The sequence below is a fragment of the Rhinatrema bivittatum genome, chromosome 2 (genome assembly GCF_901001135.1).
Source record: "Rhinatrema bivittatum chromosome 2, aRhiBiv1.1, whole genome shotgun sequence".
NCBI lineage: Eukaryota > Metazoa > Chordata > Amphibia > Gymnophiona > Rhinatrematidae > Rhinatrema > Rhinatrema bivittatum.
In genome coordinates, this window is record NC_042616.1 from 776,065,256 (window position 1) to 776,090,825 (window position 25,570).

General features: G+C 42.6%; 1 protein-coding gene across 1 annotated transcript in view; it reads right to left on the reverse strand.

The window, feature by feature from the left end:
* Positions 1-3,349: 3,349 nt before the first annotated feature.
* The window catches only part of OC90 (otoconin 90), a 161,591-nt gene continuing 139,370 nt past the window's right edge, over positions 3,350-25,570 (reverse strand). The window contains exons 9-11 of the mRNA XM_029587207.1: positions 23,382-23,556; positions 20,028-20,134; positions 3,350-3,684 (exon numbers count right to left, since the gene is read on the reverse strand). Of these exons, the coding sequence (XP_029443067.1) occupies positions 3,350-3,684; positions 20,028-20,134; positions 23,382-23,556 (617 nt within the window). The remainder of the gene's footprint in view (positions 3,685-20,027; positions 20,135-23,381; positions 23,557-25,570) is intronic.

Here is a 25,570-nt window from a genome sequence, read left to right on the forward strand (position 1 = left end):
GCCAAGAGCCCATTTCCAACTGAACATCTCTGCAGGTAATAAACTCTCCCTAAGATTCCTTGGGTGACAGGACCAATAGGAAGAGGAGAAAGCATAGAGGGAGAAAATACAGCAAACAGGAATAGACCCAATGTAAAGTTCAGAAATACTCAAACATCAAACAATCGGGGTAGGGAGCTTTAAACCCCGCAGAGAATCTAAGCTGTGCAATATCATAAGATGACACTGGGTGGCAGCATTATAAACAAACATATACGTACACTGCAGAGGCCGAATATTACGTAAGAGGGATCTGGTTGTAAGTTGAGCTACTCTCCAAAAAAAAAAAAAAAAAGGCATTGTAATTCACCAAATTTGGTATACAGGAAGAAAATGGAAATACCTTGACAGGTTTGAAAACTAGAAACATTGGGTCTGTCTTGTTAAATGACTGAACCTCCAAAGAACAATCCCCATTACTTTCTATGGGAAATTGTCAAAATGCTGACTCGCACTGCATTCCTAAATTCCTTGTTGCACTTGGGCACCCAGCATTACCAGCAGACAACCCCCAATGTCCCCACACATCCACATACCCATTTACACCACACACACTCTCCTTATCCTGTAGTATTACAACCCCTTCTCATACACATACCTGCACCACCCACATTCAACACACTTTTCCATCTCCATGCATGCCTACACACTGCCACCCACCCCCTCACATAACAGATCAATACGGCCATCCTGACTTCCCATACACCCCCACTCATACTCTCCATGCAACCCACCTGCCCCCTCTTTCCCACACACCCATGAATGCTCAAAAGCCCTACACCTCACACATTCCTACAGCCACATGTATCATGCATACAACCATACACTTCAATCTCAATCTGACACTTTCAGCTCCACTTATATCTCCTGCAAACCTTTACACACCCTAACCCTTCCCTCCCTTCCCTGCACCTCCAGATCCTTTCTAAATATCTGTTGGAAAGCATTCCCAAAGCCATGAGACTGCGTATTTAACCTACTTGTTATGCTTTCCAACATATACAGACTGTTGGAAATAATTACATAAAAAGGGATCAATTTCTGTAGACAAAATAACGCTCCAAAACAGGGACAGAAATTCACTAAATTGGTATGCAGGAAGAAAGTGTGAATATCACAGATATATTTGAAAATCAGAAACATAATTATTTTCAGAGAATCGAGCTTCCAAAAAGTATATTGCCATTGTTTTGTATGGTAAGCTGTTAGAAATTTAGAATCTTGAACACGTCTTCCCATCCCCTTTCCCAGTATCTTGCTCCATCGCAACATAGACAGAAATAGGGAAAAATTACTGGTGAAGGATCACACCAAAGGTGTATTCAAATAAACTTGTACAACCACACACACACCCAATGCATATAGCTCCTCGTGCATACAAACATGACATCTACCCCCAGCACACACACACACTCACCCCTAAGCCTAAGCCATTCTCTGACAGGGAGAATAACTGATACCCCTATAGATGTGAATCAGTTATTTACTCTTTCGGATAATAGAAAGACTAGGGGGCACTCCATGAAGTTAGCATGGGGCACATTTAAAACTAATTGGAGAAAGTTCTTTTTTACTCAACGCACAATTAAACTCTGGAATTTGTTGCCAGAGGATGTGGTTAGTGTGGTTAGTACAGCTGTGTGTAAAAAAGAATTGGATAGTTCTTGGAGGAGAAGTCCATTACTTGCTATTAAGTTCACTTAGAGAATAGCCATTGCCATTAGCAATGGTTACATGGAATAGACTTAGTTTTTGGGTACTTGCCAGGTTCTTATAGCCTGGATTGGCCACTGTTGGAAGCAGGATGCTGGGCTTGATGGACCCTTGGTCTGACCCAGTGTGGCATTTTCTTATGTTCTTATATGCAACAGGAACCTGCCCCAACTACTCATCCGCAACCCTGTAATTACACCCTCACCTCCACACATATACATATCCCCTAAAACACCCCCTTACACATACAATCCTATCACACGTTATCCCTCAAAATACATATAAGCCCACAACACCACTTGTATCTTCCTAACATATACACACGGACACACACACAACCCCATATAGACGACACCTGCAGCCAGCACTCCACATATACCCTCTCATGACCACCCACTATCTACCTAAAAACGCACCTCAAATCCATCCTGCCCAGATAACACCCTCACAGTCCACACAACCCTATAACCCTTGTATGCACACCCTTTAACTTCAAATATGCCACCACATTCACCTAACCCACAAACAGTCCTGCCATAGACCCCACCTATGTGAACCTATACTCTACAGTTTCCCCAAAGACAGCCCCCAACCATATCCCCTCTCCTCCTCTTCATCTCCACACACATATGCCATACCCGTGCATGCATGCTTTCTCTGTTTTGCTGGATTTTCCAAAGTTGCCTGGTATGCTGTTTAAATGATGGTACTTGTTGTCTGTGGAGAGGGAGTAGAAACCGAGGAGCTTTTGCTGTGTCCAATAGTGGCACATTCTCTAAGTGCCTAGAAGTAGCCTCATCCATGAAACAGCAGCTTCTGTGTCCTCATGTCTTAACAAAGATCACAGGACTTGCCACTGAAAGGAAACAGTATCCAACGTAAGACATAAAAGCACATGATATGAAGAACGGTAAGTTAGGAATGGAAGTCAAGAGAAGATGGTTAATGAGATAGAGGGAGGAGAAGAGAAAAGGGGAGTATAGAGGAAACTAATGATGTGAGGGAGTAGAAGGAATTAATGAGGGAGGCTAATGAATGACAGGAAATCACAAAAGGGATCCAGAGAGCGAAGGAGAGTTAATTCAAATAGAAAGAGAAGAATGTAAGAAAGGCCAAGGAAGAGATCCCCAGTGAAGATTTGTTGCATGCTCACACAACGTGAGTTGAGACTCCAGCCCTGCCAGTTCTATAGTTCACAATCTGGATGATACTTATTCTTTAGGTGCACAGAATTTCATGCAAAATGTCTCCTAGCAAATACGAATTATAGCAATACAATAAAGTTGACTGATCATATCATAGATGGTGTCACTACCAGCTGAGTCATACAAAAGAAAGAATTCTAGTTTAATTACGAGGGGAGCCTATGGACTTATTGGATTAAGCATTTTTTGTATAGAAAATGGGGAAAAATAGTTTTAGTGCATCTGACTCTATGACTCCTAATATTTCTTTTCTGCTGCCTAGGTTTCCTATTTTTTGCAAAAACAAATGACACATTCCTAACACGACTTTAAAACAGAAACAACCTAAAAGCACTGGAAATCATTGCGTTCTAAGATACAGGCTGAGAACCACGATGTGGGGACTTTTCCTGTTACTTTCCAAGCGAAGGTGACCCCGCCTGCCGCCGCCTCTGCACTGCTGATCCAGGGCTGATCAGCAGGTGCGCCTCAGCTCCTGTCTCGGCATCCCTTAGGGGGCTTGGCTCTTCACTGCTTTCTTCAGAGCTAGAGCTCTCGGGGCCTGCAGCGATGGATCCGAAGGGCCTTTGTGGCAGCCCCCCGAGTCTGCACAGGGCCTTTTCCACTTGTTGGCAGTGCCGCCTGCTCTGCAAGCGAACCGTCTCATTGAAAGGGGCCGCGGCCATGCATTCAGCTGCTGCCTTATTGCAGGAGCACAGCAACTTGTCACAAATAGTCACTCCCGTGCCTGCAGGAAAAGAAAAAGATTTACAATATTAAAAAAGGTCTTTTAAAAAAAAAAATGCCCCTTAACATGTGGAGTGTGTCTGAACTATAACTGTTTTTAAATATTCATGCAGTGTGACTGAGGACCACCAAAGCTAATGTTTCACTTATATTTGTCCAGAAGTTCCTGGGAAATTCATGTTTTTTCTTGCTTTTGAGAGCCATTTTCTTACACATAGAAATGAAATGCAGAGAAAGCACATCCAGTCTGCCCCTTTTCCCAACTTACTGCAGACCCTACTCGATCTCTGGATTTACTTTGCTTTCCCTAGCACTAGAGAGGGCCATTTGTTCTGGTGGTTAATATTATTTAATCCACGTTACTTCTTCCAGGAGACTATTTCAACATCTACAATCTTTCTCTGTGAAGAAATTCTTCGCCACCTTGTGTCTCTATCCACTTCCTGCTTCAGCTCAGGACCATTTGTTCTAGAAACTTCCTTTCCACTCAAAAAAAAAATAGTTTGCTTCTTGTGCATCAGTTTTAATTTATATTTGAACATCTTTATTATATCATCTCTCTTCTCTCTGGTCCCCTGCTACCATTAAACACACATCCACACTTTCCTCCAAATAAGGTTGACAACTTTTTCCACAGACCATAACTGGATTACCTTCCCTCCAAACTCTGTGCCTGAAGGAAAGGGGGTTTTGTTTCCTGCCAGTGCCCCAAGTACTTTCTGACTGCTGTGGATGAAGTCTTGCACCTTTAAGGTTCAGCACGGCTGAAAATTTGCAGTAAACCGTATAACAGAATTGGGCACAGGCCCTATGGGTTTCTGTCTAACAACACATCTGCTTTTCTCTCTTGAAATCTTTCTAGAGCTAGCGGAAGCACTAGCCAAAAAAAAGGCGGCTGCCTAGAGTGCCACCATTTTGGGGGAAGCAATAGCAGGACATTGTCCCTGGAGCAGGAAACTAGAAGCAGCCAAGGATTTCTGCATGATTGATGCTAACCTATCTCTGTGGCCACCCCTCCCCCCCCACTATGTCAAGACTGTGCTTAAGTGCACAGATGTAGGAAAAGAGACATAGGAGAGGACCATAAGCTTTGTGCTGCTTGTGCACGTGGCAGGACAGGAGAGACACAGGGCAGTGAAGTGCAAGGAGGAAGCCTGCTGCAGCCCGGGTGGAACAGATTGGTTCACTCACTCTGCCCATATGCTAGAAACCCTGCGGTAGCTTTCTTGGTCCAGACCTGGGCCGTCTGGCTGAGTACTGCAGTTTTGTTGGCTTTGCCCTCTTCAGCCTCCACGTGCCTTACTGGTTCCGGAGAAGGACACAAAACTAGACTGGTATAGGTTGCAGATTGTCCATCCCAGCGCTTCTCTTCCTTGCTTGTTGCTGCAAGTTGTGGGCCGAGTGTGCGTGTGCATGGTTAATAGCCTTCAATTAACCTTGAGTCTTTCTTACCCATTCCAGGATCTCTTTCCCTTCCTCCTCTGTGCCTACCAGATAATGCACAGTCCCCCTCTTCCTCCTCATCCCTGATCCTATTTTACCTCTCCATTCTCCTATTCTACCCTTTCCACTCCAGCCCTGTTCCCCCTCTCCTCTTGTTTTGTTTTTTTTTTATCTTGATCTCATCATTCCTTTTGATCTTTCTATTGGATTTTAGATTTAATTTCTCACATTTCCAAACCTGAGCTCAAGGTGAATTAGAAATTCAGGTGCAGTTGGTAGGTCTCTTCTTCAGAGGACTTACAATCCTAAGGTTCCTATTTACTAAACATTTTCCCATAGCACAAAGAGAAGAAAACATCTAGTAAATAATCCCCTAAATCTATACCCAATTATCCTGCCCATGGTCACAGTAAGTATCTGTGGAAGAGGCTGGATTTAAACTCTGGATTCCCTGCTGCTTTAACCACTAAGCAATTCCTCCACTTCTTCCCTACCACTTTTCTGACATCTGTTTCTCTCCTACAGTGATCCTTGTCTCCATCCCTTTCACCTCTGACATTGTTCTATCATTCCCCAATCCCATCTTGTCCTCACTTGCCTGCTTGTCTCTCCCCCCTCCCCACACACACACTCACACCCACACACATGTTCTGAGTCTACACTTCCTCGCCCAGTATTCCTTATCATGGGGATCTGCCCCTACCCGCACATGAGTCACTGAGTCCATGATTCTCCCCCAACACAATCTTCTTCTCTCTCTCTCACGCGATAGATTGAATACCAGCAAGTCTCTCTCGCTCTCTCTCTAGTCTCTCCCTCCTCCATCCAAATTACGTAGTCACATTGTAAATGACAGCAGTGAAAAGACACAAGTAGTCCATTCAATCTGCATAGCAATTTTTCTTTTAATGTTTAGGGTACTAGCTGCTACTTCATGCAGGTTATCCCCATGCCTTCTGTTAAGGATAGTAACTACTGCTCTATCCAGATTACACCCAAAAGAAGGTGACTGAAATGGTGTGGGGTCTGCATCAAAAGTCAAATGAGATGTGGCTTGAAGGAACTGAATATGTATACCCTGTAGGAAAAGAGAGACACGATACAGACCTTCAAATACTTGAAAAGAATTAATGATGCACACCAATAACTAAAGCAATGTCCTCATCACGAATTTCCAGCCATTCTTGGGGCCATCATAATAGGCACTTCCAGCAGAAAACCACCTTCATTTGTCTTACATTTAATCATAGGCCAATCACTCCTTTTTTTTAAAAATTTTTATAATGCAGATCTGTTTTCCATTTTTAAAGAAGAAGCAGGCTCCCTTACACAGGACCATGTTTCGAGCATCTGCATCAGGGAGATTGTTTCATGTTGACCTTTGCTATCTATTATGTAAAAGAAGCAGCTCTTTACTGCTATCACAGTTATATTTTTTTCGGCACCAAAGTGAAACTCCAGGAGAGATGACTCAGAACCAACATCAGGAAATATTTCTTCACAGAAAGGATGATGGAGGCATGGAATGCCCTCCTGGAATAGTTGGTGAAGATGAGAACGGTAAAGGAATTCAAAAAGCCTTGGGCTAAACATTGAGGATCCTTACAGGCTAGAGGGTGGAAATGAAAAATGGGATAAATTATGTCAGTTTCTACGTGAGGGTAACCTGCATAGAGTAGCAGTTACTATCATTAAAAGAATGTGAAGGGGGTAATCTGCATAGAGCAGCAACTCCTACTACCCTTAACAGAAGGCAATGGGTAACCTGGACAAAGCACCAGTTCTACCCTTAACAAAAAGCAAGGGGGTAACCTGCAGGGAGCAGCAGTTACTAGGGATGTGAATCGTTTTTGAACGATTAAAATTATCATCAGATAATTTTAAAATCGTCCAAAATAGTTAGAGTGCACGATACAATACAAATGCCCCCGATTTATCGTCAGGGGCATTTGTATTGTATCGTTAAATAGGGCGCAGGAAAACCGGCACACCAAAACAACCCTAAAACCCACCCCGAACCTTTAAAACAAATCCCCCACCCTCCCGAACCCCCCCCCCCCCCCAAAAAATGTTTTCAATTACCTGGGGTCCAGTGGGGGGGGTCCCGGCGCGATCTCCAGCTCTCTGGCCACGGCTGAGAAATGGCGCCGGTGGCCCTTTGCCCTTATCATGTGACAGGGCAAAGGTAGCGCTGGCGCCATTTTGGTTCCTGGCTCCCGACGTCACGTGTGCAGGAGATCGCTCCCGGACCCCCATGGACTTTTGGCCAGCTTGGGGGGGCCTCCTGACCCCCACAAGACTTGCCAAAAGTCCAGCAGGGGTCCGGGAGCGACCTCCTGCACGCGGGCTGTATTGCCAATATTCAAAATGGTACCGGCGCTACCTTTGCCCTGTCACATGATAAGGGCAAAGGGCCACCGGCGCCATTTCTCAACGCAGCCGTGGCCAGAGAGCTGGAGATTGCGCCGGGACCCCCCCCCCCCCAACTGGACCCCAGGTAATTTAAAACATTTTGGGGGGGGGGGGTTCGGGAGGGTGGGGGATTTGTTTTAAAGGTTCGGGGTGGGTTTTAGGGTTGTTTTGGTGTGCCGGTTTTCCTGCCCTCCCCCGATTTACGATTTTTAACGATTTAAAAAAAAAAAAACAAAACATGACGATCAGATTCCCTCCCCCCCCCCCCCCCAGCCAAAATCGATCGTTAAGACGATCGATCACACGATTCACACCCCTAGCAGTTACTATCAAAAGCAACTTGCTGAGCAGACTGGATGGGCGTTTGGTCTTTATCCACAGTCCTTTACTATGTTCGGGCACTTGCCAGGTACTTGTAACCTGGTTTTGGCCTCTGTTAGAAACAGGATGCTGGGCTTGATGGACCCTTGGTCTGACCCAGTATGGCAACTTTTATGTTTTTATTATGCTTCTGTTAATGGTGGTAATGGCTGCTTCATGCAGGTTTCCCCAGTTAACACAGAGTATCCCTTTTCTTCATTTCTATCCTTTAGCCACTAGGAATTCTCTGTTTTTTCCCTCACCCCTTTAAATTCCATTACTGTTCTTGTCTTCTAGAGGGCATTTCCATGCATCTACCATCCTTTCTATAAAGAAATATTTCCTGACGTTCCTGAGTTTACCCCCCTTGGAATTTCATATCATGACCCCCAGTTCTATAGCTTCCTTTCCATTGGAAAAATGTGATTCTGGTGAATCATTAAATAAATTTTAGATATCTGTCTGTACCATATCTCCCCTATTGCTCCTCTCCTCCACATATTTAGGTTTTCGGTCTAATTGTGCAAGTCTTCCGATGGGAAAAGCCGACAGTTGTTCTGGAGCACATGGTTTGGAATGATGTATCTTTGAAGGATACTCAAATAAACAAAGGTGAAATAAGGACAAGCTGACTAAGGAATGAACAACAAAAGTCCATTTTATAAATATTAAGCCATCAACAGTGGCCAATCATAATAGACACTTCCGGTAACAATTATACCTTATTTTTGCCTTTTGCTGACAGAACATTTGTATATATTTTTTTCTTTTTAGAATGCAAGTAAAATGCACTTATCTTATCTTGTGCATTTCCAGAAAGCAATTGACATGAGAGACTTCTGAAGAAGTTAAAAAGGCTAAATGGTCAGTTTCTTCAATGGAAAAAGGTGAATAGTTCAGTACTCTAGTGATCTGATTTGGAACTACTTCTTTCTAATATATTTATAAATGACATGGAAATGGGAACAGGTGATCAAATTTGCCGAAGACACAAAATTATTGAAAGTTGTTAATTTGAAAGATGATTGTGAGAAATTGCAAGAGGACCTTGCAAGACTGGGAGATTGGGTACACAAATGACAGAAGACATTTAATGTGGATAAGGGCAAAGTGATGCACTTAGGGAAGAGCAAGCTAAAATATAGCCACACAATACATGGTTCCACATTAGAAGTCATCACTCAGGAAAACGTTCTAGGTGTCATTGTCAATATGTTGAAATCTTCTGCTTCAGCAACAGCCAAGAAATCAAATCGAATGCTAAGAATTGTTAGGAAGGAAATGGAGCGTAAAACAGAGAATATCATAATGCCTCTGTGTCGCTCCATGGTGCAACCACATCCTGAGCATTGTCTGCAATTTTGGTTACTGCATCTCAAAAATGATTTGGCAGAAATAGAAAAGATTCAAAGTAGGGTGAACAAAATGATAAAAGGGATGGAATGTGGGGAGTAGCTTGTTGGTTACGGCGGTTACTACTCCTAACCAAATAAGCCTGATACTTCACTTTCAATGCCTATCCAGCATAGCTCTCTGCTTCAACGGCAAGGGAGAAAGTCTGATACTTCATGCATATCCAGCACAGCTCTGCTTTGATGGCAAGGGATAAAGTCTGATACTTCACGCATATCCAGCACAGCTCTGCTTCAACAGCAAGGGAGAAAGTCTGATACTTCACGCATATCCAGCACAGCTCTGCTTCGACGGCAGGGGAGAAAGTCTGATACTTCACTTTCAATGCAAGTTAGCTCTCTGCTTCAACGGCAAGGGAGGAAGACTGATACTTCATGCATATCCAGCATAGCTCTCTGCTTCAATGGCAGGGGGGAAATGAAGTAAAGTCTTGAGGATGTGAATGAAATGAAGAGAAGAGGCAATGGGGGTTGCTTGCGGGAATGATGGCTACTACCCTTAAAAAACATACACATGGTTAATGTGACTCCAACATCGCTCTATGCTTCAACGGCAAGAGGAAATGTGGGGAAAAGGATCTGCATTCACAAATAAGCATGGGAGTAGCTTGCTTGTTGCGGCAGTTACTACCCCAACCCAAATTAGCCTGATACTTCACTTTCAATGCATATCCAAGCAGCTCTCTGCTTCAATGGCAGAGGGGAATAAAGAAAAGAGGATTTATTTTCAAACAACCAACAAGGGCTAAACTGCCCAGGCTGGAAAAACAAATAAGCAAGGGAGTAGCTTGCTTGTTGCGGTAGCTACTACCCTGAACCAATCATGCCTGACACTTCACTTTGAATACATATACAGAGTAGCTCACTGCATCAATGGCAGGAGGGAATGAAGAAAAGAGGATTTATATTCAGACAACAACCAACAAGGACTGAATTGCAAAGGCTGGGTAAACAAGCGTGGGAGTAGCTTACTTATTGTGGTGGTTACTACTACCACCCCTAACCAATTAGGCTTGATACTTCACATTGTTGCAGCTCCAGCACTGCTCTCTACATCAATGGTGGGGGTGGAAGGAAATTAGAACCTAAAAATTACCAATAAGGGCCCTGACCTCAGTAGTCAGAGTAACAGATAAGTATAAGAAAAATAAGTATGAACCTTGCTGGGCAGACTAGATGGGTCATTGGTCTTCTGCTGTCATTTCTATGTTTCTATGAATGATCTCCCTATCAGGAAACATTAATGCATTTAGGGCTATTCAGCTTGGAGAATAGATAGATGCTAGAGGTCTATAAAATAATGAGCGGAATGGAACGGGTGAACACAAATCAGTTGTTTACTCTTTCAAAAAGTACAAAGACTAGGTGACATGCAATGAAATTACTAAGTAGTATATTTAATACAAATAGGAGAAAATATTGTTTTACTCAATGCATAATTAAGCTCTGGAATTCATTGCCAGAGGGCATGGTGAAAGCTGTTAGTATAGCTGGGTAAAAAAGGTTTGGATGAGTTCATGGAGTAATTTTCCTAAGTTCACCATTAAAGTGAACTTGGGAAAATCCATTGCTTATCCCTCGGTTAAGCCCATGGAGTCTATTTACCTTTTGGGATCCTACCAGCTACTTGTGACCTGAATTGGGTATTGGAAACAGGATACTGGACTTGATGGACCTTTGTTCTGACTCAATATGGCAAATCTTATGTTCTTATGGTATCAGTGTGGTTGCCTTTCTCTGGACCACTTCCATCTGGTCTCTATTCTTTCTGAGATATGGTCTCCAGAACTGAACACTGGTGATGCCTCACCACAGACCTGTACATAATCATCTCTTCTTTTTCCTGCTGGTTATGCTTCTTTCTATGCAGTCCAGCATCCCTCTGGTGTTAGTCACTGCCTTGCTATATTGCTTTGCTGCCTTCAGATCATCAGATACCTTTCAAGGTCTGTCAGGCTGGAATCAAGGAGCACCCCCACAGAAGAGGTACAGGATCGCAGGACTGGAGCTGATCTTCTGCCTAACCATCCCCTTCCCCTGCAGGTTGAGGCCTTGGGTTCTGAGGGCTGGAAGGACTTGTCTTTTACAGAACATCATAGCTGGAGACAGGCACAGGTAGGGAGCTCGGTCCAGATACTGGCTGGAAACTGGTTATAGGTACTGATTGGGAGCTAGATTCAGGCACTGGCATTAAGGCTGGTAAAGAGGACAGGCAAGGAATAGATACAGGCAGGGCTGAACCAAGGGCAAGGCCTAGGAAATAGAAAGGGACTGAACTGGACTGGGCAGGGCAAGGACTAGAGAGGAAATAAAGTCCAACAGGGCACAAGACTGGACAAGGTAATCCTAGTAGGTCCAGAGGCTGCACGGCAGGAAAGGTGGGCCCAGAAGTAAGGAAGGGGAGCCTAGAAGGCCACAGAATAAGACAAGGAAGTCTGAAAGGCTAAAGAGCAAACAGGGAGCCAAGGTAGCCTACAGAACACAACAGGAGCCCAGGTAGGCCACAAGGCAAAAGAGGAGGCCTGGATAGGCCACTAGACAAGGCAGAAGGCCTGGATAGGCCACAAGGCAAGGTGTATAGCAAGACCTGGCTGGCCAGCTCAAAGAGCAGAGGTGACTCAGTGAAGAGGTACTGAGGGACTGGACAGGCTGACTTAAGTAGGGCTGGGGCTGAGGCATCGGGTGATCAGTAAGGAAGTAACTTGCACAGCTGGGAGCAGTGCTTACTGAGAACACCTGGTGGAGAGAAGGCTGTGCGTCAGGTGAAACTGTAACACCATCACCCCGAAATCTCTTTCCTAGCCCATACACATCAGTCTTTCACCTTCCATCACATCCAGTTCCTTTGGATTTTTACACCCAAATGCCATGACTCTGTACTTTCTCTCATTGAATCCCAGCTGTCATCCCTTCAACCACTTCTCAAGCTTTCTTAGATTTGTTTTTCTTAAGTTTACTTACATCTTCTTATGAAAATGGGCTTTAGGGGTAGCACTTAAGCAAGTTAGTTTGGGATTTAAAGTTCACTTACTATTTAAGCCCTCCCACCCTACTCCTGACCTTATTTTGCTTATAAAGTCCTAGGGCACATGTACAAGACTAATCAAACTTGACTGGTAAACAAGGTATTGAGAAACTCCTTATTACAATGCAGGTCTTCTATATTAAAACAAATTAACACAATGACTTATTCTTCAGTTTAACAACTGTTGTGCCTTAGTCTTCAGGTAAACCATCTGAAAGCTCAGGGATTGTACCATTTGCCTTCAACCGTCTGCAATAAATAAGGAGCTGACAGGGAATGAAAGAGGAATTGTCTGTGATTAAAGAAAGCTCCCTAACTGTGCAGGATCCCAAAATATCCACCCCCATTCTCACGGAGACTTGGTAGCAGGACTAAATGGATTACAGTCAGCTCTGGAAGGGAATACCTGTGAAACATCTTCCTCTCTTTCAAACGATACTGTGCAAAAAGCCTTTTCTGCATTGGAAAATAAGTCTGCTCAAGGAAGGAAATCTGAAAGGAAAAATACCCAGTACACACACAAACCCCCCAAATAAAAAAAAAAAAAAAAAAAACCCAGCGGCTTTCGATACTGTGAACCACGCCATCCTTCTAAACCACCTTTCAGACATCGGATTATCTGGACTCGCCCTCAGATGGTTCGAATCCTTCCTCAACAACAGAAGCTGCAAGGTCAGAGTCAATAACAAAGAATCCCCAAGTTTCAAGTCAATGCTAGGCATCCCCCAAGGCTCTTCTTTATCCCCCACCCTCTTCAACATCTACTTACTGCCCCTCTGTCAACTACTCACAAACCTAGATTTAATACACTACCCCTATGCCGATGATATCCAGATCTTGATCCCCATAAAAGAATCTCTTCCAAAAACGCTTACCTTCTGAGAAAATTGCCTTAAGTCCATCAACAGCCTCCTCTCCAGCCTGAACCTGTGTTCTTAATGCAGCCAAGACAGAAATCCTTCTTATCTCACCTGACCACACTGTCAACACAGAGCAAACAGTCCCTGACACACAGATATCTCAAGCAAGAGATTTAGGAGTTATCCTAGATAACCATCTGAATTTAAAGAAATCGATCAACAATATCACTAAGGACTGTTTCTATAAGCTTCAAATTCTGAAAAGAATCAAACCCCTTCTTCACTTCCAGGACTACAGAACCGTCCTTCAGTCAACATTATTCTCTAAAACTGACTACTGTAATGCTTTACTCCTGGGGCTCCCCATCTCCGCCACCAAACCACTACAGATGCTCCAGAATGCAGCAGCCAGAATCTTAACCAACACCAACTGGCGAGCTCATATCACCCCTATTCTCCGAAACCTGCACTGGCTGCCAATAAAATACAGAATCCTACATAAAGCACTCACTATAATCCACAAAACCATCCACAATCAATTGACACTAGACCTTCAGATCCCTTTCAAACTCTACTCATCCGCAAGACCCATCAGAGAAGCTTATAAAGGAACTCTATTAGTCCCACCTAACAAATCCGCCCGCCTAACTTCCACTAAAGAACGTGCATTCTCCACAGCGGGCCCAGTACTCTGGAACAAGTTGCCGACTGACCTAAGACTGGAACCCTGCCTTCTAACCTTCTGACTAAAACTTAAGACTTGGCTTTTCCTCTAAGCCTTCCCCTAATTTCTAAAGTGTTCAATCCAGACTCTGCCCTACTGATGGGACGTTCGCACTAGTTTCATTACTATTCATAAGTATTTTTACCCCTAGTTATTTTTGTCTTACTTCTTCCTGGCTACTCTAGCCCCCAAGTTCAATCTCCTTGTTATATGTAACTTTGCTTCGGCTCTCTTGTTTGGTTAATTAGTTATTCCCCTAAGTTCCATGTAAACCGGCCTGATATGAATCCCTTCATGAAGACCGGTATAGAAATATGTTAAATAAAATAAATAAATACTTTCAAACATAACACAAAGCCCTTTTTACTGAGCAGAGCTGTAGCCAGGCAATTTGGCACCTATGGATTAGTGAAAAATTGTGCCCTCCCCCATTACAGAACACATGACACCAGAGTGGGGAGACTGTTAGATGTCAGAACAGCAATGCTGAAGGCTGATCCAAGGGTATTAGGCACCCCAGGCAAACCTTACAGCCTTGCACCTGCTTTCCACCCTGGCACACCCTCCATATACACAATTAAACATGTATGCATTTATAATAGATTTTATGTGAAAAAGCATATTCCAAGTACAGTCTTCTGAGGTAAAATATCACTTACAATATGTATATTATATTTACATGTACTGCTGTAGTGCCAACCCGAAAACTCTATGAAAAAACAAAACAGACACCTGGAACTCATATGGTATTAGACATACTGTAAAACGCCATGGGCATTGGCCTGGCCTTCAGAAATCCAGGAGAAAATAGAATTACAATACTATAAACTTTGCATATCCAAACAGTACTAACTGCCAGCATTCAAACAGCAGGAACCTCAAATGAAAAGGCAACACTGCAAATATTACTCCAGGCTCTAAAACACAAATAAACCCCCTATTAGGAAAACAGAACAAGCCAAGCTACTATAGATCTCTACACAGAAATTACACTCTAGCAGAATACCTCACCTCAGTCACACATGCAGAACATAAGACAGTCCTTCAAAAACAGAAGATAAAATATAAAACAGAAGATAAAATATAAATAAGACGTGCAGGCAAAAATTGTACAGGAAAGTGCAACAAATCAAATTCGGTAACCAGTGCAACAATTGAAAAAAAACCCCAAACATTACCATTCCTCATAAAACAATAAAAACAAGAAATATAAATTTCATCAATAGTAGTAAAACCTCATCAATAATAAGTATAATTCAAAGCAGCTAACAAATAAAATAACATCCATTAATTAAAAACCCATATAAACATTTTTTGAACACCAATAAAATAATTCAGAAAAGACACATCAAATAACACCCAATAATTAAATCTAATAAGGAATTTAAAAAAATTCCTGTTTTCCATAACTGGAAACTTTTGATTTTTAGATGCCCCGAGATTATCAAGCATTAGCAGGCATATTGAAAGGGGGCTGTTGCATACAAACTTTCTCCACATACAATAATACACACTCTTGGTCTCTAACACAAACACACACGTGCCTACTCTGTCTCACCCATATACACACTCTCTCTCACATATTCATATGCTTTCCCTCAGTTTCTCACACACACACATGCTGTCCTTTACTTATACACACATAGAAGCTCTCTCTCACTTTCACACACCATACATATGCACTTTTCTCTCACTTCTTGAAGCAGCAGCAGTCTCCTTCTTCAGTCCATGAGGCCAACAGGATGACTTCTTCTTGGGGCCAACCCAGCTCTGGCTTAGTGCTCTTCCTGCAGAGTAGGCCGCTCCAATCCTCATCCTGTAAAAGCCCCACCAGAATCACCAGCGAGGCTGCAGCGTTTCTCTTCCTAAGGCCTCTCCGATGTTTCCAGTGGGGCTGCAGCATTCCTCCTCGACCTCCTAAGGCCCTGTGGGTGATTCCAGTGGGGCCGCGGTGCTTCTCCTCAGGTTCCACCAGTGATTTTGGCGGCATTCCTCTTCCTACTTAAGCCGTGCTGACAATCTTGATGAGGCTATGGTGCTCTTTCTCCTCCTCAGGGCAGCCCTGCCATTGAGTCCAGAGGGGCTGTAGTGCTCTTCCTCCTTTTAAGGCTCTTCCAGCTATTCTGGCAGGGCTGCGTCACTCTGACAATGGTGATAGGTGACATCACCAATGGCACTAATGCACCCTTCGGATAGCAGTACCTATGGCTGAATTTATGCCCATAGGTACGTTACGGCTCTTCTACTGAGATACAATGTCAGCAGAAGCCCTCAGAAACCCCAAGTACTATCAAATAGGAATGGGCATTCAGGAGAAACAAAACAAGGAAATGAGAAGAAATTTCCTATTTCTTTTCATTTCTTTTTCAAAGCAAAACAATTAAAAATGAGACAAAATTTTGTTGATTTCCTATGCTTGAATGTGACAACAGGGCATCTGCCTAGGCCTGAGGCCAGGGCCTCACCTAGGCATAGGCCACGGCCCAACACAGAAGCCGCTGACTAGGCTCGAGCGTGATGCTGGAGCCTTAGCTAAAATCACAAAAAAAGAAAAAAAAATCCTCACCTGTTCCACGGGGGATCCAGCGTCAGGGCCTGGACTGGAGACCAGGTCCCAAAGCCTGTGCTTCAGCCTAGGCCAATTCCCGGTAACCTACCATGGTCTAGGCCTATGCAAGGTCAAGGCTTCAGTCTGGGCCTAGGTGTCAGGACTAGGCATCAAATCTTGGTCCCAAAAAGTAGAGACTCCCTGGCTGGGAACATCCACAAAATTACGAAAATGTGAAGCCATGAATTTAACGTACATTGGCTTGTTTTCCCTGTGAGGGCAAAATCACCCCTTTCTTCACAACTGAAACATGGTGGTTCAGTTGGGTTTTGTGGTTGAGGAGAAGATATCAGCCAGTATTACTTCTCCACCCTTAGGACTCCAGTGGCCTCTATCTCCTGGGACCATGATGTAAGTGGGAAAGAAAATTGGCAGAAGGATCTGCTTTCAAAGCTCTTCACCAGCAAAGGATGCAGAGAGGGGGGAAGGTAAGGAGGTCAGGGATCAAGGAGCCCTGCATGTGAAACATACAAGGGTTGGGAGTGGAGACCATGCTGTAGGAGGTGAGAAAAAGAAACCTCCTTTGGCCAGCCCTCTACCATCCCCAAGTCTTTGCACAATGGGCAGCTGGTAGTGCTTCCAGTATCTCTCTACTTACCTCCTCTATTAGGAAGGGCCCCAAATATGGCTTTTCTTGCCCCACTATAACTCCTGTCTGTGGAGATCTTCCATTTTCCCTCCCTCTTATAGCTCTAATGGGCCATAAATCTCTTGAGGGTGGGAGAGATGGATGCTCTGCCAGAGAGATTGGGCATCATCATTTGAACTGGAAGTTTACATTGTCTTGTTATTGATGTAACTGGACACTGTACAAATTGTCCAAAAAGTGGTCTTTCCAGTCCTCAACTAGACAGATGGCAACCAGGGTATACATAAGTCTGTGTTTAAGAAATTGTTTGTATTCCTCTGAAAGTAAAATGTGTTGTTTAAAGAAACCTATCAAGAAAAATCTGGAGCCCAAACTCTCTGAATTTTATTCCTAACAGACTGGTTTTGGCCTTAGTGTTTTTGCAGACCTAAGAAAATATTTTATTTTTCTGTCCTTCTGCTTAAAAATCTTCAGTCAAACTATTTTAATACTTTTTATTTTCCAAGTCTCCATATTAAGAACAAAAGAACATACGATTTGCCATGCTGGGTCAGAACAAAGGTCCATCAAGCTCAGTATCCTTCTTCCAAGAGTTGGCCAATCCAGGTCACAAGAACCTGGCAGGATCCCAAAAGGTCAATAGATTCCATACTGCTTATCCCAGGGATTCCCCAAGTCCACCTTAATAATGGTTTATGGACTTTTCCTCCAGTAGCTTGTCCATACTTTTTAAAAATGTAGCTACACTAACAGCTTTCACCACATCCTCTGAAAACAAATTCCAGAGCTTAAAAATGGGTTGTGTAAAAAAATATTTTCTCCTATTTGTTTTAAATGTACTATTTAGTCATTTCATTGCATGTCCCCTAGTCTTTGTACTTTTTGAAAGAGTAAACGACCAATTTGTGTTTACCCGTTTCATTACAGTCATTATTTTACAGACCTCTATCATTTCTCCCCTCAGCCAATTCTACTCCAAGTTGAAGAGCCCTAACCTCTTTAGCCTTTTCTCATACAGGAATCGTTGCATCCCTTTTATCTTTTGATTGCCTTTTCTATGCCTTTTCCAATTTTGCTATATCTTTTTTGAGATAAGGTGATCAGAATTGCACACAATACTGAAGATGAGGTCACACCATGCAGCAATACAGAGGCATTACGATATTCTGTTTTATTCTCCATTCCTTTCCTAATAATTGCCAGCATTCTGTTTGATTTCTTGGCTGCCACAACATACTGAGCAGAAGATTTCAAGATATTATTCATGATGACGTGTAGATCCTTTTCCTGAGTGGTGACTTCCAATATGGAACCTTTGCATTGTGTAGGTATAGTTTAATCTGCTCTTCCCTAAGTGCATCACTTTGCACTTGTCTACATAATATGTCGTCTTCCATTTGTATGACCGGTCTTCTTGCAATTTCTCACAGTCCTCTGAAGTCCTTCTTATCATAATCCAAAAAACGTTTCTTTGGGCTCCATTCACACAAAATCAAGTATTTGAAAAATTCTCAACAAAAAGATATTTGGTGAGTAAAAATATTCAGATCATGTGTTGTGAAAGCAAAGCAATTCATAGGTTCTGCATATGTTGGGAAAATCATACAAAACTCTCTTCCTATGAGTAACATAGTACCATAGCAGAAAAAGGTCCACTAACCCATCCTATCTACACATTTACTCTGACTCACATTGCTAAGGGCAGGTATGGAAAACTTGGATGCCCATCATTTTTTTTTTTTAAAGACAAGGTAAAAATGCATCTTTCCTTATAAATTTTGTTTTCTTTGCACTACAGCATCTTCCCCTTCTTTCTTACCCTCTCACATCCTGCCCTGCAACATCTCTTCCTTTTTCCCATCTCTCCACCTCATCTCATTTCTTGCCTGCAACATTCCTAAAATTCACTTTTTATGTTATTTTTTTCTGGAATTTGGAGAGCTCGGATTGTTTCATTTATATTTATTTTAAAGTTTTATAATATCACCTATTGCTATAGCCACTCATCAGCCTCCAAGATCATAGAATCATAGAAATGATGGCAGAAAAGGACCAAATGGTCCATCCAGTCTGCCCAGTAAGCTTTTGGTAGTAACTGCTGGCCATACAAGTCACCTTTATAATTATCAGTTTCCCAGACTGTCAAAGTCAGGGCCTTTGTTGGTTTCTGTGTGAGTCCAATTCCCCATTACCTCTTGCCACTGAAGCAGAGAGCAATGTTGGAGTTGCATCAACAGCATAAAGGCTTATTGGTTAAGGGTAGTAATGCAAGTTACCCCATGCACTCTTTTCTTCATTCCCATCCTCTAGCCTTAAGGGGATCCACAGTGGTTATACCATGCCCCTTTGAAATCTTTTACTGTTTTTGTCTTCACCACCTCCTCTGGAAGGGCCTTCCAGGCATCCACCACCCTTTCTGTGAAGAAATATTTCCTGATGTTGGTTCTGAGTTGTCCTCCCTGTAGTTTCATTTCGTGACCTCTAGTTCTACTGATTTCTTTCCAATGGAAAAGGTTTGTTGATGATTATGCATCATTCAAACCTTTCAGATTTCTGAAGGTTTGTATCATATCTTCCCTGCACCTCCTCTCCTGCAGGGTTATACATATTTAGAGCCTTCATATTATAGAGTGCTTTTATTATAAAATAAATCTTTATTTTATGGATGTTTGTCTTATCTTTTTCATTCATTTTAGAATGTTGGGATTTTCTATGGTTAAAAAAGCCACCTGGTCATATTAAATCAATCACATTTGTTTGAATTCTCAAAGCAATTAAAACCCGATAGCTTCAAAGAAATATTCAAAAGCATGCAAGAGTAGGACCTTATTTATCAGGCTGAAATTAGGATGATGGGAGGAAGTGGGGGAACATGCTGCCATGTGCATCTTATTTTCAAGAGCAAACCTACACTTTGGTTTGTGATCCAGGCAGGTAACCTCTGACCTTGAGTTCTTCTCTGGCAGGCAGCCAAGTTTCGTAAGCTGCTTCATGCAGCACTGGTGCGAGAAGCAGCACCTAAAATAAAGAGCAAAGGACCTGATGTACTAAAGGATTTTTCCCTTGTATTGTGTTTATGGGAGAAAATGTTTGGTAGTAGTACAACCAGCCCAGTGTTTGAAAAGTCAGGCATTTTCTAAAAATACTAGTTGCCCACAGGCCATGTGGGCAATGGCTTCGGGGTTAGGCCAAAGTGCATAGGCCGAGGCCCAAAGTATGGACCATGGTCTAAGCCCGAGCACAATGCTGGGGTCTCGGCGGAAGTACAGGCCAATACTCGGGCCTCAGCCGAGACCCCCCAAAAAACAAAAAATAATGGGATGAAAAGAAAGAAAAATGCCTTTTTTTCAAAGGGCTGATGAAAAGCCAGAGGCCACTTGAGTCAAAAGGAAATCAGTGTTCTTTGACAGATACAATAATCAATCGTTCACCTTTTTCTTCTTTAAACTGTATAATTAGAAAGAGGCCACTTCATCCTCCACTCACCCTCCCATCTTCCCGAAAATGTTTAGTTTCTTTCTGTTTCTTTGGGCTTGCAGTTCATCTGGAGTCGGCCTCTGGTGTCATGGATCTTCCTTTATAACTACCCAGGTTTCTTTCTCCCGAATTTGTATCCTGCCTTCAACTCCCTTTGTCCAGTCATTGCAGCTAAAGGCCTGGACTAAGTGCCACACAGCAGGGCTCCTCCCGGGATGTAGTAAACGATGACAGGGAAAACAATAAATTGGTCCATCTAGTCTGCCCTCAACCCTACAAGAGCAAACCACTCTCCATATCTTTTACCTGTACTTTCATCCCCTTTCCTACTACAGCCCTCTATTTCAGCCTCAAGAGTACCCGAACCTGTACTGGTCTCCACCACTTTTACTGGTAGGACTTGACATCTTTCCCCATAATTCTTACAAGACCAGCCCTAAATTCAACACCCAGGTCCTCTTCCATTGCTTGTTACCAAGTTTTCTTTTTTTCTTTTCTCTTTATTACGTTTTTCATAATAATATACAAAGCATTAACTTTGTTAATGAAAAATGGTGTAGTACATTCAAAGCCAAGAAATAATATATATAAAGAAACAATACATTAAACATATCTTACTCTTTAATTAACTACACCCGTTAGACCCCAAGCTATAGGTGTGGGGGGGGGGGGGGGGGGGGGGGGTAACTGCAAAACCAAGGGAGAATCTTCAAATACACATATCAGGAAACAGGACCCTGCATTACGGATTTTAATTCATAGGACTTTTAACTGCCTCCCATTTGCTTTTCCACATTTCTAGCATTGACAAAACTTTTAAGTTGGTCCGGGTGAAAAAAGATATAATTTTCTCTTCCATATTTTAAAACACATTTACATGGGAACCTCAACACAAAAGAGGCCCCCACTGCTAAAGCATCCTGTTTTAAAGCCAAAAAGTTTTTTCTTTTTTGTTGCGTCTCTTTAGTTATATCTGGGAAAATTCTGATGGTGCATCCCATGAAAGGGACATTGATTTTCTTAAAATAAGCACGCATAACTTCTCCCAAATCTTTTTCATTATGGAAAGATATTAATAATGTAGCTTTTTCAGCAATCTCATATGTCGAAGATGCCAAAAAGTCTGTTAAATTCTCTAATACATTAATAGCTGGTTGTATCTGCAGATTTTTCTTTGGGAGGAAATACACTTTTTCTAGGGGTGGAGTCATTTCAGGTGAAATCTCTAAAATTTCGTGGAAATACCGTTTTACTCTCATTCGCGGAAACTCTCCAACTACCCTTGGAAAATGTATTATTCTCAAATTGAGATGTCTCAGTAGGTTTTCAATATTTTCAATCCTTCTCTTTGCAGCTCCACAATCTTGTATCAGTGTAGACTGGACTTCTTTGACATATTTCACATCATTTTCCAAATTTGCAATTTTCTCAGTCATTTCCAGTTTATGGCCCTCAAAGTTCTTATTCAAGTCATTCATTTGACTTGAAACAGTGTTTATCTTTATGGAACAGTCCATTATTAGTTTTGCCATAGCTGATGACATCTTCCATAAACAGTCTAAGGTGACTATTTCTGGTTTCTTAAATATAATCTCACCTTCAATGGGGGGCGAGGGGTCCTGCCTTGGGATTTCACCTCCTAGGCTCCGCTGTTCTTCACCTCTCCCACCTTCTCCCCTGTCTAGTGAGGTCTCTCCACTCTCAATGGAGGTCTGCGGCAGACCTTCCAACGATATCGCCCCTCAAGCTGCTGCACGAGGAGTTCCACTTCGGGAATCTCGGAGAGCTGCGGTGTCAAGGTGCTGCATGCAGCCGGAGGCAGCCTCGTTTCCGGTGGCCTGAGGGAGATTTCTTCCGAGGTCGGGTCACATTCTCCCCTCTGTGACCCAACAGCCGGACTCCTCAGTACCTTTTCCTCCTCTTGCTGGACGCATTGGTCGATCGTTTTCTGCCCTGACGGGATTGCTGAGACAGAGGGGTACGTTCTCAGTATCCCTTTACGCTTAGAAGGCATTTTAAATGAAGAAACAGATTTTTCAAAATGAAAAAATGCCGGAGCAGTTTTCAGTGCGTCCGCTCAGGGCCGTTACCAAGTTTTCTAATAATCCACACAGCCATCCAAAAAAAAACCCCAAAACCTATGGAAGCAATTGTCCAAAATATCCAGCCTTCCCATGCTTACTGAAGTTTGGGTATTAACCAATCTAACAGTGCTGCTGTTGAGCGATATCCGGGACTGGGATGCAGGGGGCTGTGAATGCTGCCTCCGTGTCATCTGCAGCCCCAGCCAGCCTGGAGAATGGAAGGCCTGACTGAGGTGTTGAATCCTGGCCATTTGCATTGGAAGCTCACAGCGCTGCCCCACATAACAGACCATAGTACATGAGATTCTGTGTGATTCATCTGACAGTCATTAACAGCTCTGGAAACTGATCGGAAGGGTGCTGTGACATCATCAGTTTGTCCTGTATTTTACAGCACTACATATATTTATTCATTTACACATTTTATACCCGCTCAATCAACCCTTCTTGAAAAAAGCAGGGGTTATATACCATAAGGAAATGCATCTGAAGGTAAAAAAAACAATCTTCAGAGCAACAGATGTCTCAGGACTCCTAACAATACAAATATTGCAAAATTACAGAAATAAAAATGCATAAAATATCAAGGGAAATAATAATAAAAAAATAAAGGTGAAAATCAGGAAAAAGCATAATAACTTATGAGAAACAGTAAAGCCCTCAAGCCATATGACAACCATGACCAGCAAGGCCATAATCCATACCTGTCCAGCATGTCTGCAGGATAGCCTCTCCCTTCTTGCCCACAGTAGCAGCCATAAGATTCAAACTCTTGAGGGCATCGCCCAGTTAGGCAAAAGAGCATTTCTCCAAGCTGTGGCAGCTCTCGCTTGACAATACCATCTTCTCTTAATTGCAAAAAAGTGAATCTGTCGCAAGCTGTAAAAGAAAAAAGCACTGACGTGTAATCTAGGCATATGATTCCCTCTGCTATATATATTTTTTTTATATTGCGAGCTGTGTTCATCGCTTTGTATTAGGATCCAGTCAGTGCCGGGTGTGATGCCTTTTATTGACCCCTGAGGGCTTTTCTGGAAATTACCACATCCCGCATGACTGTGCATGAACTTTCAAGAGCACTTAGGTGACTTTATGCTTATACCTAAAGAAGGTGCCTATATGGTCCAAAACTCATCTTCAACATCATCTTTGGATAGTTAAGATTGGTTAAAAAAAAAAAGTATTACAACTTGCAAACGATCTATTGTTTTTTTCCAGCCTGGCAACTAGAACTCTATACAAGCTTTACATTTGAAAGGAATTCATTATTCAAGCATACAAAGTGACTTTTTTATGCTGCCAGGTGAAAATACCTCCATGGCTAAAGGTACATGTTACACATAAAGAGGGGACTGGATGGCATAGTGCATTTGAATCCAATTCAGGTCAGCAAGAATTTAAAACTGTGGCCTAAGTAAAATGAACAAGTGAGCTTAATCCACTTCCTAATAGGTGTCTACATCACTGAAACTACCATTACAATTTGACGCTAAGTGGCATCATTGCTGACAGTCTCCGTGATCCGGAGAATGAATTACCTTCTCACCCACAGAGGTGGTTCCTTCACAGCAGGACTGAAGCATATTGGCAGGACAATGAGGGGAGGCTTCCACTGCCCCCTGCTGATGTTGCACCTGTTTTATGGTTACTTGAAGGATTTTGGATTCCAGAGTTGTCAATTTCTTTTCACAAGAACTAAAATTCACCAAATTTGAAGAAAATAAGCTTCTCCCATTGCCAATCTTAGTATTTGTCTTTTGACAGTAGCCCAATGTCATAGTAATCATAAACTGAAATTTAACCCCTCCAAATCCGAACAACTCTGGCTAAGCCACCGAGGTCACCATCTGCAAATCTCTACCTTCCCTATCGGCAACCCCCTTCCTGCCCAAAGAATCTGTGCAAAGCATAGGAGTTCAAGTCGACCCAAATCTCATGATGGAATACCATATCTCTAAGGTAGTAACAGTTTCCTTTTATGTACCTCCATCAGTTTGGCCATTATGCAACTACCTCAATCAATATAACCTTGCTTCTGTTATTCGTGCACTAATCACCAGCAAATTAGATTATTGTAATTCTCGATTGAACTGTGTCTCCCTGACCAGCTTGAAATGCCTACAACTCAAGCAAAACATGCCAGACATACTCTTAGTAGGGGCTAAAGCATCAGACCACATAAGACCCATCCCACACAGACTGCAATGGTTCCCGGTTGAAACCAGGTTTAAATTGAAAACCCTCTGCTTCCTCTTCAAATGTGAAAACAAATGGGCTCCAGAGTATCTCTCCTGTCTCCTTGCCTCCTATGCCCCCCCCCCCTAAAGAGTTCTAATTCTCACAAAATGTCCTTCTCTCCACCCACCCCCCCTTTGAGTTCCATGAAACTGACTTGCACAAGACTGAGAACCTTCAGCTGCTATGCTCCCAAGATCTGCAACAAGGTTCCACTACCCATTCACTTGGAATCTTGCAACCTCGTTTTCTAGTAAAAAGCAAATGCATGGCTGTTCAACGAGGCCTATCAATCTCTTCAATACGAAAAAACTAAGTTCCCCTACCCCTGGACATTATACTATTATAATGGCACACAATGCTATGGTTATTGTAATATAGTAACATAAGTAATGACAACAGATAAAGACTAAATGGTCCATCCAGTCTGCCCAGCAAGTTGCTCATGATAGTAACTGCTACTCTGTGAGGTTACTCCCATGCTTTAGGTTAAGGGTAGTAACTACTAGGGATGTGAATCGTTTTAGGACGATTAAAATTATCGTCCGATAATTTTAATATCGTCTTAAACCGTTATGGAACACAATACAATAGAGATTCTAACGATTTATCGTTATAAATTGTTAGAATCGTGAGCCGGCACACTAAAACCCCCTAA